This window comes from Podarcis vaucheri (assembly GCF_965113315.1).
Source record: "Podarcis vaucheri genome assembly, chromosome: 8".
In the NCBI taxonomy this organism is placed as follows: Eukaryota; Metazoa; Chordata; class Lepidosauria; order Squamata; family Lacertidae; genus Podarcis; species Podarcis vaucheri.
In genome coordinates, this window is record NC_138766.1 from 14,885,141 (window position 1) to 14,900,883 (window position 15,743).

General features: G+C 42.5%; 1 protein-coding gene across 7 annotated transcripts in view; it reads right to left on the reverse strand.

The window, feature by feature from the left end:
• TRIO (trio Rho guanine nucleotide exchange factor) overlaps positions 1 to 15,743 on the reverse strand; it is a 281,042-nt gene that overhangs the window by 65,169 nt on the left and 200,130 nt on the right. For all 7 annotated transcript variants that reach the window (XM_082234103.1, XM_082234106.1, XM_082234105.1 and 4 more), the window contains exon 34: positions 10,746 to 10,989. In XM_082234103.1, the coding sequence (XP_082090229.1) occupies positions 10,746 to 10,989 (244 nt within the window). The remainder of the gene's footprint in view (positions 1 to 10,745; positions 10,990 to 15,743) is intronic.

A 15,743-nucleotide genomic window follows, 5' to 3' on the forward strand; every position in this document is an offset into this window, starting at 1 on the left:
TGTGAGACCTGTTTCTTTTACTGATTTTATACTGTTCTCTTCCATTTGGGATGATTTTGCTTGTTTTTATAATTGTTTTGTCTGCTTTATAAACAGATAAATAAATGAAGTGGAAAGTCAGAATGCATTTGGATCGTGGGGATCAGATGCGCTGAATCTGTGCTACAGCTCCCCGAAAACGATAGTCCCACGTGGACATGTCTTGCAGTGCTTGGCAATACTCAGTGTGTGCAGTCTCATGGCAAGAATGGAGCATTTCCTGCTCTGGAAAGCATAAGGCAGCCCAGGCTTACTTTCACGGGGCTCCATTTGCGTATGTTCGATTAGGGTGAATAGGATTTTGTAATAACTAAAAGGCAAAACTAATGGAACCATCCTCCCACTATTTCCTGTTACACTACAGAATGCATTAACATGTCTCATGTTTCTTTCGGTTTCCATCCATACTGTTCCATGTTACCTTTGAAATTTACCAGTGAAACATGGCTTCGTATGATCTGTTAAGGAAGTAGGAAGGTATGCCTCTGGTTATTTGAAAATAAAAATCAAGTGTGTCCATTACACAATCCAATATACAGTGGACGCTTGGGTTGCTAACATAATCCATGCGGGATGCACATTCGCAACTCGCAGCGGCGCGTCTGCGCACACACGGGTTGCGACTCAGTGCTTCTGCGCATGCACAAAGCACGATTTAGCTCTTCTGCGCATGCGCGACCTCCGAAACCTGGAAGTAACCAGCTGCGGTACTTCCGGGTTTTGGAGCGTCCATAACCTGAAAAAACACAACCTGAAGCGTCTGTAACTCGAGGTATGACTGTACATTTCCACTGCTCCCTACAGTGGGGGGAAAAAAAATCTATTATTATTTATTTATTTATTAAATTTGTATACAGTCCTTCATCCATAGATATCAAGAGTGATTCACAACATAAAATTACAATATTAAAACCCGAAACCCAAGCTAAGAAGCTGTTGCTTTTGAGATAGCTAGTAGTGTTTTAAAAATATGTTTTTGTTTGACTCTAATCTCTCCCTGTTACATTTCCCTAAAGAATCTTACATTGGGGCAGAAAATGCGGTAACAGTTTCTCTTCTCATTCTTCCTGGGAGAGGACTTTCTCTGTAACAACTTGTTGACTGTTTTGTTTTTAAGGCATTGTGATGTAGTAACATAAAGGATTTTAATCTAGATTTTAAAGCATGTATGAATTTTAATACTCAAAGAAAAAGTTTGGTGGAAAAGCATGCTTGCTGCCCCGCTGCAGCCAACATCCCAGTACTGCAAAGCGTGATATAGCAACTATAGATGTCTGGAGGAGAATCATATTGAAAAGGCTCTGTCTATTTTAAATAGAAGTGACCATATATCAAAGAGGAGGCTGAATCTAACAAATTTCAGTTCTTATTTACAGACATGCAATATGTACAACGGTAATTAATGAGGTTTTGGTTTATACAATATCACAGTTATTTCTGCTGACTTCCCCCCAGAACATCCTCTATAGGCGTTAACAATGTGAAGAGTTCTACACAGACCAAAAGGAAACAGGAAAAAAACCAGAATGGACTGCACAACACCCAGGAACTGTAGACACTTCCTGCCAGGTGATTCAGCTCATTGGAATGCAAGCCATTTGCTAGCCATTTTTAACTTGAGGCGTAAGTGGGAAAACATTAGGATGGCCTTGGAAATATTGATTTCTGCACTAAAATGTGCAGTAATGATTAATAAAGTCGGGAGGCTTTGACAGACCTTGAAAAGAGGAAAAATGAATAAGCCTAAATGCCAATGCATGGAAGTAATAGTTTCAATTAATTTTTAGATAGTCATCAGCATGCATAGCGCATTGGCCACAAAGATGAGCTTGAGATAATCAGATTCTTGCATGAAAGCAAAATTCTCTTATAATGCATTTATGCCTCATGTTTTCCCTCTTAGGTTGCTCACAGATCCAGTATGCTTTTAAAAATGTGCCATCTAGCCAGGTGCACTTACTTCCTGCTGCTTGTGCCCAGTGTGAGAATGCTCTATGAGCCTAAGCTGGCAAATGCAACGGACAACTGAATGTGCTTTATCTACCTGGTTTGGTACAGCATCTATCCGAACGACACTGCAGGCTGTGGCATCTGAGAAACATTCCTGCTAAGTAACGCATCTGGGAGGTTGTCAGATGTTCCTCAGAGATGTTTATGCTATCTTTGGAGCTGGAATTTATCATGAACAGCACAGTGAGATCTACAGACTTTTCAAAAGGCAAAAGAACTCTTCCACTACGAAGAACATGAAAGGTACACAGTTCCATGCTGTTTCCAATTCATTTCAGACATTTGTCACACATCAGCCGTACCTTGCAGTCATTTTTCCACACTTGAAACTCCTCCAGCCCAGATGCATGCCCCAGGTTCAGTCTACCCAAACTGTTCCTAATTCACTTTGAGCTTGCAATCCTAACTGGTAAGCAGTTGTGAAGCCAGTGGGATTTGATTCTGAGTAAGTTATAAACCACAGAGCCTAGGGCTTGCCGATCAGAAGGTCGGCGGTTCGAATCCTCATGATGGGGTGAGCTCCCGTTGCTCAGTCCCTGCTCCTGCTAACCTAGCAGTTCAAAAGCACATCAAAGTGCAAGCAGATAAATAGGTACCGCTCTGGTGGGAAGGTAAAGGGCATTTCCGTGCGCTGCTCTGGTTCGCCAGAAGCGGCTTAGTCATGCTGGCCACATGACCCGGAAGCTGTACGCCGGCTCCCTCAGCCAATAAAGCGAGATGAGCGCCGCAACCCCAGAGTTGGCCACAACTGGACCTAATGGTCAGGGGTCCCTTTACCTTTACCTTTAAATTATAAACAGGATCCGGCTGCACATGAACATTAGAATGCCTTAGATCCTTAGAATGCCAGTGGCTGCATTTAGATTACATTCAAGATAAGTAGGGAAACATAAAGATCCAGATACATTTTAATCAACCTCTATGACAATGGGTTTCAACAGTCTCTAGTGCAAATCCTTGTAATTTCTATTCATCAAGCAAATTTCAAGTATCCCATTCCTTTCACCCAAAGAAACACAGACCTTTAAAATTTATTACCATGGTTAGATTTAAGTTAATGGCTGCTCATGCGGGCAGACTAAACAACGCCACGGAAGAAGATAAAACTTGTTTTGGAACAGATAATGACATCTGATAATATTGAGAGCCAATCAACCCATTTGTTGGATGACTGGTCTGGTACAACAGGCAAACAGAAAAATCTGATCCCTGATAGGTTTGTGTATCTTTGTAATATTGTATAGAAGACACACAGTTAGCATTGATGTATTAATAGACCGCCTCCTTTTTGATTCCTGACTTGCCTGATCATATTTAATTGGAAATTTTTAATTTGTAGATGTTTGAATCTCCCCCCCCTTGCTAGAGAAGGTTTTCAAAAATTTGCATAAGATAAATGACATTTTAGATCATGCATCTCTCCCTGTCCCCCGCATCAACCTTCATTTCATGCAAACGGAAAGTGGCTTCTTTCTGCTACGGATAAATATTCTTAGGTAGACCATTGGACAGGAACAGCTATGCTACTCTTCCCCGTTCTGGCTTGCAAATCCCTATTTCCACCCCCCACCCCCCTGTCTCCCTTTATAGCAATTTAGGAATGGAAAGAATAGCATCACTGTGCTTGTATCTTCTAGAAATAAGAGTCTGATAGAAGGTATTTGAAGTACATTTGCTCTCCCCTTTGCTGGTATTAAGCCCACAGCATGCTATACTGTTCACCTAAACACAACTGCTTCTGAAAAGGAGAGGAAGAAACCCTTTGCCCTCCTCCCGCCCAAACCAATATTTGCCTGCCATCTGTACCTAAGTCCAGGATCCAGTATTTGCAGCTGCCCGGCTGCCCATTTCCACAGTACGGTGAATGAAGAGATTCCAGGGTGTCAATTTGCTCTACTCCGTTTGACATGGCAAACTGTTAGCTTGCTGCAAAACTCCTGCAGAGGATTTCCACACACTGTGCTCTCCTCCTTCTCCTCCTCCTTCCCTCTGAGAACTCCTTAGCTAAGAACTGAGAGCAGAATAACAGCTCTTTTAAAGCCCCTTGTCGTAGCTTCAAGGCAGCGACTCCCTTCAGGGGATGCTCTCCTCTGACTCACTTGCACAGCGCAGCTCCAGATTTTAGGCTCACACGTGGGAATAGCCAGATGCGATGGCTTACCCTCTACCGTAACTAGCCTAACTGAAGTTCAAGAAAAATTCTTGGCTCCGCCGACAACTAGCTCATTCGTTCCCTCTGAGAGGCTGGAGTGCAATTCAGCAAGCAGAAAGGACCGTGGATGGTTAATTTCACGGTGCAAAAGCAAGCGACCAGCCCATCCAGCAGTAAGGCCTTCTTCTAGTCAAGCTAATAAAAAGCACATTGCTGTATCATGAACTTAAGCTCGAAAATCATGAGTTAGGCATTCTTTTCCAATGCTACCTTAATTTTCAACTTATGGCTATCCCAATCATAAACACCAGAAGCTACTTGCCAAAAGGGAGAGAGAAAATGCCACGACATATCACCGTTGTGTGTGTGTGTGTGTGATTGGTTAGTGTAAATGCTCACATATATTTTTGGCTATTTCGATTCTAGTGAATGTTTAGAACTGAGGGAAAAAATGGTTCCACACCACTTTATGATACAGAAATGATTCTACCATTCCTTGGGAACTTTTCTTATACTAGCAAAGGTCTCTTCAAATATTATGAGAAAGCCTGTATGTACACTGTCAAATATAGCATCACATACATATGCGTTTCTGTCTGTATATATGGAATATCTGTGTGGGAAGACAGTGGCCAATAGGAGGTGCTATTTTTAAGCTCTACCTTCTTAAACAGGATGCAGCCATTAGCAACTATATATTTACAGAAGTATCACAAAACTTTTGTTGAAGACATATTTTCATCTTAGTTTGAGTGTCATAATGGCTAGAAAGTATTATCACTGTGCAACTACTGTAGCCAATGTGATTGATGTTCTTTTTGCAATTTAATTGTTTAGGCCTTCTTTTATAAATTACAGCAAAGAAATCCTTCCCCACACCAGCTGCTTTGGGGGAAGAAAGAAGGCAGAGTCTTCCCTTCTAAAGTAACTGTATTGGACAATGGGGGTCAGAGACAACAGCCCCTTTGGTCCAAACCAGGGGTCAGCAACTTTTCTCAGCTGTGGGCCGGTCCACCATCCCTGACCATGTGGTGGGCCAGACTATATTTTGAAAATAAATAAACAAATTCCTATGCCCCACAAATAACCCAGAGGTGCATTTTAAATAAAAGCACAAATTCTACTCATGTAAAAACACGCTGAAACCCGGACCGTCCATGGGCTGGATTGAGAAGGCGATTGGGCCGCATCCGACCCCCGGGCCTTAGGTTGCCTACCCCTGGTCCAATCTATACATGCAGTAAACCTGACTCACGCTATGGCAAGAAGGAGATGGGAATTTAGAGGTCGCACCAAGGCCTTCCTCTGTTCCTTGGCCCTTCCACCTTGCCAAGAAAACATGGTTTGCCAGCAAAACCCACCTTTTCTTCTTTTATTGTAAGACATAGTTGTAGGACATTCTCTAGATTATTATGTCCATGAAAGCCGCATGAAATTGCAGAATCTAATTTTCAAGTATGGCCCCTCCTGCACCCTTCCCAATTAACGCTGGTTGTGTAAGAAAGCTTAGGTGGGTGATTACGTTTTATAAAGGCTCCAAAGACTCCTTATTTATGCAGGCCCTTCAGTGCTAAAATATTGGTTTAGTAGTTGTTGTCCCTCTGCCTGCTTTTAAGTTCCTGCTTTCATTGATTTTTTGATGTATGTTACTGTGAATACTGCTCCTCATTTTTGAGAATTTTCTATTGAAGAGAATACGGGATTAATAGATGGAGCATTTGGTGCAGGAGTGGGAGGGAGGCTCCATGCCACTCTACTGAACTACTGAACAAATTTCTCTCTGTTATGCACTTTACAATAATTCCCTAGTCTTATAAATCACAATTTGTCATTTTGGCAAAATGCAACTTGGAAATCATGCTGAATTGCTCAAACTCACAGGACGCAAGGCCACCCAATCCCAAAAGGTCCAACATAAGGCCGCAACTGTTCAATGCTTGGATTAAAACGCAAGTTACACAAATTACCAGGAATTTTATTTACAGTACACATTTCCTGTAAGGAGAGAGGCAGGGAGTGCTTGCTCATGAACTCAGCAGCAAAGAATCATTCCATCCTGCCAGTTTCATCTTTGTTCTCCGCCCTTAACTACCTTGGCCTCAGCCAAAAAAGCTGCACAATCTTCTAATCTTCCCCAACAAGAAAGCTTCGGTAAATCATTCTGGGGTCAATACTTTCTGGGTAAACACAATGTGACTTTATAACAAATTCTGGACAGAGTTCTTCTTGCCTTTACTGTACAATGTGCCTACAGTTTCAGCACTACCAGCACAGCTGCACCCAGTAGGGTTTGGGTTTCTTAGGTTATAAACACAAAGATTGCCCTGTTCATTGAATTCTCGCGGTTCCTTCTACCCCCCCAGATTTTTTTAAAAAGCCAGTTTGCAAAGGAACTGAATGACTAGAAAACTGTTTCTTTTGGAAAATATCTAGGGTATTATTTCATGTAGCTTCGCATCCTTGCAAACAAAAGCAATTTTTTTTACTGGGTCAGCCAGATGCTGACCCAATTTGAGTGCAAATGGCCCAAAGGCCTTTTCTTCCAAGTGCTCAATAATTCACTGCATCTCCACCCAACACACCCCCTGCCTGCAAGACACAGCCAACAGCTCTGCTTTCTTTACAGTATCCTATTAAAGGCCTTTTCGAAATTGATGGGAGATGGCCTGAAAGGCTCAGGAATTGCTTCAAGGTGGTCAAAAAGACTGCATAAAGAATTCTGCCTTCTAACTTTTGTTGTTCGTGAAAAAGAAGTGACTACTCAAATGTGGACTGTTAAATGAAGCCACAGCTGGAACAAGGAACATTCAGGTGTGGCAAATGCGTCTCAGCTTCTAGTTCGCCTGACTTTACAAATCTTGCCAAAACTGATGCAAGTGAATGAGACATTAGCACAATGGGAGATTAAAAAAAACCCTGAGCAAGACATCAGAATGTCCACATTTATGACTAACTAGGATTTCAGTTAACCCATTCGCGTTCTCTGAGGAGCTCCAAAATTGAGCGGTGAAAGTGTGGCAATTCACAACTACGCAATTAATTACCCGACTAATTGGAAGCAAAATCCTGAGCTTCTGAATATGCATGCCTTAGAACACTTACTGGCAAAATTATGACTCAAGCATATAGATCCCCAACTCTGCTTTAATTTTTCAAGGCACTGTCAAGGAAATACAGAACAAACCAACATAGATAATACCTAAATCCTTTTGCCTTACCAAATGATTCAGTTATGTTTTATGGTAAATGCTGGCCAGGAATAAGCTTACTTACGTTACTGAAACCCCAAAAGTTGCAAGAGATTTTCAACACCATTTGCCCAAGACTCAGAATCACTAAAACTGAACTGCTTGCCATTTTTCTGCAAGTTTGTTATGGATTTTTTAAATTTATGTTTAGAAGACACTCAGGTGCTATCATGGAAGTCCTCTTAATCCATAAAAGCCCTTAAACGCTATATCACAAACTGCTTTTCAAAGTCCTGATAACATCAGAAACAGTTTGTCATGCGGCCTAGTGGCATGTGGAATTAATTGCACTCCCAATGAAAGACTGGCCACAATGTTCAAAGCAGCCCTGTGGACAAACACGGAAACAAGAAGTCCCAAACAGCTACAAAATAAATTCACTAAGCTATCTTGAGAAATGCTGTGTATATCACCTAGATAGCAAGAACAATCTAAAGCAGGGCAAGCACACAAACACCTTCTCTCTGCAGCTGAACAATTTATTGTTCTTCTATAGTGATTGTGGTTCGTACACCTTAATAACTCTTTTTATATTGTATTGCTATGTCCTTTTGTCAGTTGCCTTGAAAGCCTAGTGCAGAAGGACAAGGTATAAACCTGATAAAAAATACATTGACATAGTTGACTTAAAACAGGATATCATAAGATAATCAAGTTCTTCAAGGCCTGAGAGGCAGTTGTTTATCCTGGGCTGGCATATCAACCGTGATTTTTAGGAATACCAGTCAATTCAGTTGCTGTTGCTACATCATCAGAATCTGGTGGCCCTGACGCCCGCTGATTTCAGAACATTCTCTGCTAATGTTGAAATGACTTTTTCGAATTTAGCAAGAGACAGAAGCAAATGTAGCCATCCTGTCACATACACAACCTGATTTCACTCCATCAACACATCTGGCTGCATGGTCAAGTGTCGCCCAGGAACTCCAACCAATTGTATATTTAATGTGTGTGTAGTTGGCCCAGTGTTCACACAAAGCCTTTTACTGAGAGCTATTAAAAACCAATACTGTGCAGAAATATGCCCCCAGCAATATGACAGCTTGCATATTTTGGTTGATGAAGAACAAGTGAGCAGAATAAACAAAGCCTAGCATGTTGGTGTTTTAACCATCCTAAGGTTTAGCTGTAAAATTACTCCAAGGTTTTCTTTGTAATAATAACATTATCAATAATAAGCATTCAAAGATGTGAGCATTCAAAGCACTTCATAAACTCTCAGTAAACTTTCCAACAGTCCTTAAAGTATTATCCACAGATTGCAGGCAAGGTTCAGAGTTATTGGCTTACTGAAGGCTACTCAGGCCAGAGACAAGATTAAAACCTGGGAGTTCTTGGTTCACAGCTCAGTTGCTTAGCAGATAGGCTGCAAACACCGTCTTAAATATATGCTAAGGTTTATTTCCCCCCGGGGAAAATTCTTAACAATTGCAACTTAATGATAAGTTGTTCCGTGATTTGGTTCTCTCTAAAACCGGAGAAAACATACAAAGCTAAGTATCTAAAACCAGTTTACTTTACTATGTATTCTACTCTGCAAGCTCTTCCTAGTGCATGTAAGAAAGTTGTGGTGGTGAGACTCTTGAAGGCTGCATTCTCTCTCCAGGGCAAACTGTTATGAAGAGTCTGACAAATACATTAAACAGAACACCGAGACAGTTCTGAGTACACGGATGTCTTATACCAATTAAGTATGGAACAAACGGCTCAGACTTTAACAAGCAGTTTGTGCTGGGTAAGTCTGTTTTACAAGTACATACACTATATCTTTTGGCTTGTTCTAAACACACGGCGCTCCCCTCAAACTTCTCTAACTCCCTCAGACTGTCAAGCATGAGATTGTCATGCGCAAGGGTCCACAAATATCACGCTGGTGTTAACAGCCATTATTTGTGGGCGTTATTTACCCAGCCCCTTCAAGTTCTTCGCTGCATTCAAGGTGGGAGTATCTCTCTCACACTTTGTGCTGACCTCAGGAGAAAAGCAATATAAATCTCTTTTACCACTCCTTTCTCCAAAGACCAGTGCGAACCTTGGCCCCTTTGCTCAGCTTCCAAAGTTTTCTCTGGGCAACGTGGATGTTGAGGAGTTGGGGCTGCGCTCTCTCGCTCCTGGCACACTGGCCTGGTTTTTACCAGGTCATGTCAAACCTTGCACCTTAGTGAGAATGCATGGGCTCCTGGAGAAGAACTCACAGCTGATTTTCTCCTTTCTGGTCCTTTTGGCTACTATGCCAAAGTTTGGCCTAGCGTGTCAACGAAATCAGGGCTTGTTACCCACCCTCCTCACTAGCCACAGGGTTTAACTAAACCCAGATCTTGGTTATATAGCTCACGGCTAGAGAGGAGAGAGCTTAACCACCAGGCTCAGTTTGGATGACAGGCTATGCTAAATCTTGGCTTGGTTCAATATGGCTTGGCAGCAAAAAGGAGACGGGAGCTCACATACGCATGCAGTCTGGCCAAGGTCTGGCCAGTGTGTTGTGCGGGCAAACCTGTGAATAGACCCTTTCCCTTTCCTCCGCAATTCACAGGGGGAAACTGGGAGACGGGATCTTTCCAGCTGCCAGAGGGATCTCGATTTGTAGAGCCTAGTCATTTAGCTATATGGCAACACACGCTTTTACATTTGGGAGTTGTGTGGAACTATTGCAATTTTTTGAGAAGCCACGTGGTACGTCCCGCAGTTCTTCAACCACTTCGATAGGGCTGTTCAACAAGCACAGCCAAATTACCACCCATATTTTATCTGCCACACCCATGGAGCTGTTGGAATACTCAGTGTGGACAACAATTATGTGAAGCTCCACTTTAATGTCACAACCCAAAGTCTACAAAACATGGTGCACATGATGATACATGTACAGGGCTGTACCTATGATCTTTTTCTTTTACTTCTTTATTCTTTCTTTGTTCTTTTTCTTCTTTTTCTGATATCTTATCTTTCATTCCACTGCTTTATTGTGAATAGCATTTTATAGAGGTATAAATAACTGTAAATATGAAAAGAGACATAACATTCTCTAATTTTTTTCCCCTTGGTTAAATGTATTTTCTTTTTCTTTTGTATTTTCTTTTGTTGTGAATATGTATGTTTTCTAATTTGTACTTAATAAAAATATTTAAAAATCTTAAAAAAAAATACATGTGCAGGGCTGAGGTGACGGTCATTTAACAGGCATGAACCCCTGTAACTCCTAAGCGGTGCACCAATTTCCAAAGACCCCCTCAGAGCACTGATAAACAAAACATGGAGAAATATAAGGGCAGGCGACTTCCAAGTCCTGGTTCTCCTACCTTTGTGGTTGAAGATGCCCTCCATCTCCATGCTGCTTCGAGAGTGCGCAATGCAGAGAGACCCACAGGGTACGAGTCCTTCCGCAGCTGGGGAACGGTCGGTGGTTCGTACTAGGCACCAATCAGGCTTATCGTGTGGCCGCTCTAGAACCTCCACTGTCTGACCACGGCGGATTGTCAGCTCATTGCTGTTGCATGCCGTGAAATCGTGGATGACCACGGTCAACTCACACCCACCAGACAGCTGCAGAAGAAGCCAACAAAACAGAGAAATGTTTAGTATCGTTTGCTTACGAATTCTGGTGGGGATCCCACATCAATATATTTTCAGTATTTCTTACAATGGTCCTAAAACAAGCAGGGGCCAAAAAGCAATTCTCAGCCACGTTCTAACACATTGCAAGGAAAGTGATTTTACTGTGCCAGTTTTTTTAAACCGGTTGGTGTCATTTCTGAACTCTGAAAGGCACAGGCGATTTTGTGAGGAAAATGTATTTGGTCATTAAGGACACTGATAGGCCATGCTAAGGAAAAGTGTAAGAAGCTATCTGCTACGGAGTCACTTTTTTAAGAAAAAAGTTGGGTCAATTCCTCCCTTCCTTTCTACACTCTGTGTGACACAACTTTATTCAGGATGTCTGCAATTCTCTCAGAGCTTTCCCATGACCATTGCCTGCCAGCCTTGCTTCCTAAATCCTAGTTCTGGAAGAGGGAGAGGGGGAGAGGGGAGGTAAAGAGAAGCCTTATGTTTCTCATAATGAAGTAAAATAAATCAGCACGAACCCGTCAAGACACAGGCAGGAATTAATCATACTGCTCCTACTTAAGTCTCTCTGGACAGTCTCTACTCAAGTTATGAGGTGCACACTTTCAGAAACAAGCTGCCTTCTCGCTTGTTAAATGTGAGCTGGGGTGCCCTTTCCCACCTCAGCCCTACTTCTCTTATATATTTGCTCTCAGTCCATTCAAAATTATGCCAAAGGGAGGCTGGGAGAGGGGCTGGAGGGGGGAGGCAAAGGAAAGCTCTCGAGTTTTTTTTTTTGGCATTGATTTATTTTTATGGCTCTCCCTAGATAGGAGTCAGGAACAATTGAAAACAGCTGTATGCCCGAAGGCTCTGAGAAAAGGGCCTTTTTGATTTAGAGTTTGACCACAAAACGTCAAAACGTAGGCCTCCCTCAAACGTACGCACACCGACAACTTTGCAAACAGAACATTCTGAAGATCAGCCTGAATAACAGATCATTCAAAACTGGACTCTACCAGCTTTGTCATGGAGGATCGAGGCTCAAATAACCTGCAGGTGTCTGGAACACGTCAGTCTCCACGTGGGAAGCTGGCGCTCCTGCAGGTTTGGGCTTTGGTGTATTAAACCAAACACGCAGGAAGTAAAGCAGTGCAAACGAAAAACAAGGATAGAAGGGAGAGGGAGGACTTAGGGCAGGTCCTTTGTATGTATAACTAGGGGGTGCACCCCTGCTTCCTCCACTCAACAATCACCCCTACATTAACCCCCTTGGTCCACCAACCCTATTCAACTACTGCCCTCACTTTTCCACTTCCTAACTCCATTCCTGAAGCCATATCTTGTATTCTGCAGCCCTGCTTTACACCCTTGTTGCGCACAGACCACTCCCATGGGAATCTCCTGCTTCTTCCTTCTCCTGCTGCACATTGCAATGTCTAAGGCCAGGGCTTCCGGTTCCTCCATGCCTTACTGGAGACAGCCCTCATGACAGCGGGAGATCGTTGGCGAAGGAAAAACAAGGATGATGAGGGTAAATCATCCTTGCAAATTCCGCCCCAGGGATGGGGGAAATGGACTTCACTCGGAGTTCGTCTTGGTACCTGGCTCTCGCATGGGATGCGGCGGGCAGGGAGGCGCTGAGTGCAAAAGCACTTTGCCTGCCGAAAACCCTCCAATGTCACCATTAAGAAGCAGAGGTTCTCTTGTTAACTAGAGCTTAATTTGGACTAATGTACGGATGCATGATAGAATAGATGAGATCAAAACTGCGGAACAAACCAACTGCAAGGACTTCAAGGTTTGAATTTGAGATAAGACTTCATTCGGTGCAAAAGACGGTGGGGGGAGAGGGGAGCCTACAGTTTCTTTATTTAAAGTTTTCCTCTCTACATTTATGATTCCGCCACCCTCCTCTGAACGTTAGTTCAAATTATATTTGTACAAGCAAGGACGGAGCAAATTGGATTATAAATATGGAATATAACTTCAAACGGAACTGTGTGTGCAAAAAAGGGGGGAAAGAAAAAGGGAGGGAAGCTCTATTTTGCAAAAGGTTTACAATGGAAACTTAGAGCTGACTCTTCCCCATCCTTTAGTATCTATGAAGTCAACTGAATAACGCTAAGAGGATTTGGAATTTAATACAATTGGAAAGATAAATGGTCATATATCTTCAGCTGGAAGGAAGGATGAAAGGTGTCTATGAGCTGCCAAGGAACCGATAAGGTTCTTCATTGAGTCATCTGTAGTTCCACAGACCACTCCTTCTTCCCTGCTGAGAGGAAAAGTGGTGAAAACAGCTTATTTACTGGGACAGTTCTCAGTGCAAAACAATGAAGCACATGATGGAGTGATGGAGAACTTTCTGGAACAAAAATGGGAAATCAGCTCCACTCAAGGCATGATGGATTAACAGCAACAATCAGGGAGAAAACAACATCTTACAAGGACAAGAAGAAACACCAACGACAGAGTAACTGTCACACACAGAAAGAACAAGGATATAGTTACATATAGGTAGCCGTGTTGGTCTGCCATAGTCAAAATAAAAAAATTCCTTCCAGTAGCACCTTAAAGACCAACTAAGTTAGTTCTTTGTATGAGCTTTCGTGTGCATGCACACGAAAGCTCATACCAAGAACTAACTTAGTTGGTCTTTAAGGTGCTACTGGAAGGAATTTTTTTATTTTAACAAGGATATAGTTTGAGTTCCTCACTTGAAATTTTATAAATCATTTAATGTGTCAACACAAATAGAAGTTATTAATACTGCATTTGCTGTAGAAGGGATTATTATTATGACCGGAATGTAATTGAAACTAGTAAGATTTTGGAACTCAGAAATAAAGAAAACCATCAAATCTTGCATGCGGGGGCCCACTTTAACTAAATTATATAATTTGGTATTTGAATGATTGGTATTAATAATTGTACTATTAAGTGGTATTGTTATAATGAGGCTTTTACTGGACCGCAATTGAAAACTAATAAATTATTATAAAAATTAAAAAAGCAACTACTAAGGCTTTCTTTCACCTTCCACCCAGTTACAAGGCCACTGTCTCCTACTCTGCAGCCTCTCGCACTCAATTCCACCTTCACACCCAGTCCTATGCTTCTTATTTGAGCAGTATCATTTTCCATATCTTGCTTTGCTAAAGCCTTTTCAAATTTATTTTTTTAAAAATAATAAGGACTAGAAACTTGCTTTAAGAATGAAAGATATTTTCTGGATTCTGGGTGAGAGCCTATATTTCAGATTATGGAACATTACTGTGCTACTGGTATTCTTTAACAATTTAGCAGGAACTGGGGGGGGGGGAAACCTATGCTCTATAATGATCTAAGTAAAAGGCACGCCTCAAAAATCATGACAGAATTATTAATTTTATCCTATTTTCTTGACCGAAACATTTGCCTGTTTACAGCCTTCCCAAGGTAGTCAGTCAGCCAAGCTGGAATTTAAACACAGAAGGAAATTAAACACATCCTTATGAAAGCCTTTTTACTGAAGAGCATTTCAAAGTGCTTCTTGTTGCCTCAGAGATACCATGCTCATTCCAGAGGAAGCTGTATCAAAGTGGGAAACGCCATAAAGATAAAAGCTTGCTCTTCACAGTGCATTGCAAAGCACAATGACTTAGCTAAGAGGTATTTGGGAGGGCAGATGGAAGCCCAGTCTTGCTCACTTATCTTGGGGTTTGAGAAGGGTTCAAGACAGGAAATCTGCCATCCCAGTCATATTCACTGGGGAGTATGCCTCACTGAGGACAGTAGGACTGACTTTCGAGTAAATTGCATGAAATTGCATCGAAAATGCATCAGGGCAGCTCAGGGAGTGCAATTTTAAGGTGCTTAACAGCTTCTGCGTCTCTCTCCACTATTAACCGCTGAGGATTTAGCAAAAGTAGAAGAGTGCTACCGGTTCAGCTCAAAGATCCGCCTAGTTCCACAACCAGTTCTCAAAATAGACTATTAGAAGCCCAGCCATCTTGGCACCTGAGAACCACAAAATGGCGTCCCTCCCCCTTCCATCAGGGAAGAAGGGATGAGTGAAGATCTACATCAGGAAAAAGAGGGGAACCTCATCCATCTGACTTGACGAATCCAAGAGGCTGCCAAGGAGTAGGCAGATCTTGACTCCAAGGAACAGGCCACAGCCATTACTGATCCTGTGGCGGCGCAGCAGTGGGCGACGCATTCCTTGGATGATGCCCCTGTGGAACCTGCCGCCTGAGGCGGCCGCCTTACTTTGACTAGCGGGTGGGGCGGCCCATTTCTGCTCCCCAGCCATTGGTTTCCAGCGGCCTACTGCATCCAGCATGGGAGGGAGCATGCACTATCATGGACACTAGTCACTGATAGGCTTAAATTCCATGAATTTGTCCAATCCCCCCTTTAAAGTCCAACAGTGGCCATTACTGCTTCCTGTGGTGGTAAATTCCGTATTTTAACTACGTGCTGTGTGAATAAATGCCTCGTTTTGTTTGTCTCGAGTCTTCGAACATTCAACTTCAATGGTTGGCCCAGAGTTCTAGCACTGTGAGAGAGGATGAATCTTCCCTCTTTTCACTTCCTCCACACCATACACAATCTTATAGATCTTGATCAAGTGGCATCCCCTTATATTAATAGCCCCTTCCTCTGATTTTTATATTAGGCCTCATACACCTTACTGAGGGGATGCGGGTGGCGCTGTGGGTTAAACCAGAGCCTAGGGCTTGCCGATCAGAAGGTCGCGGTTCAAATCC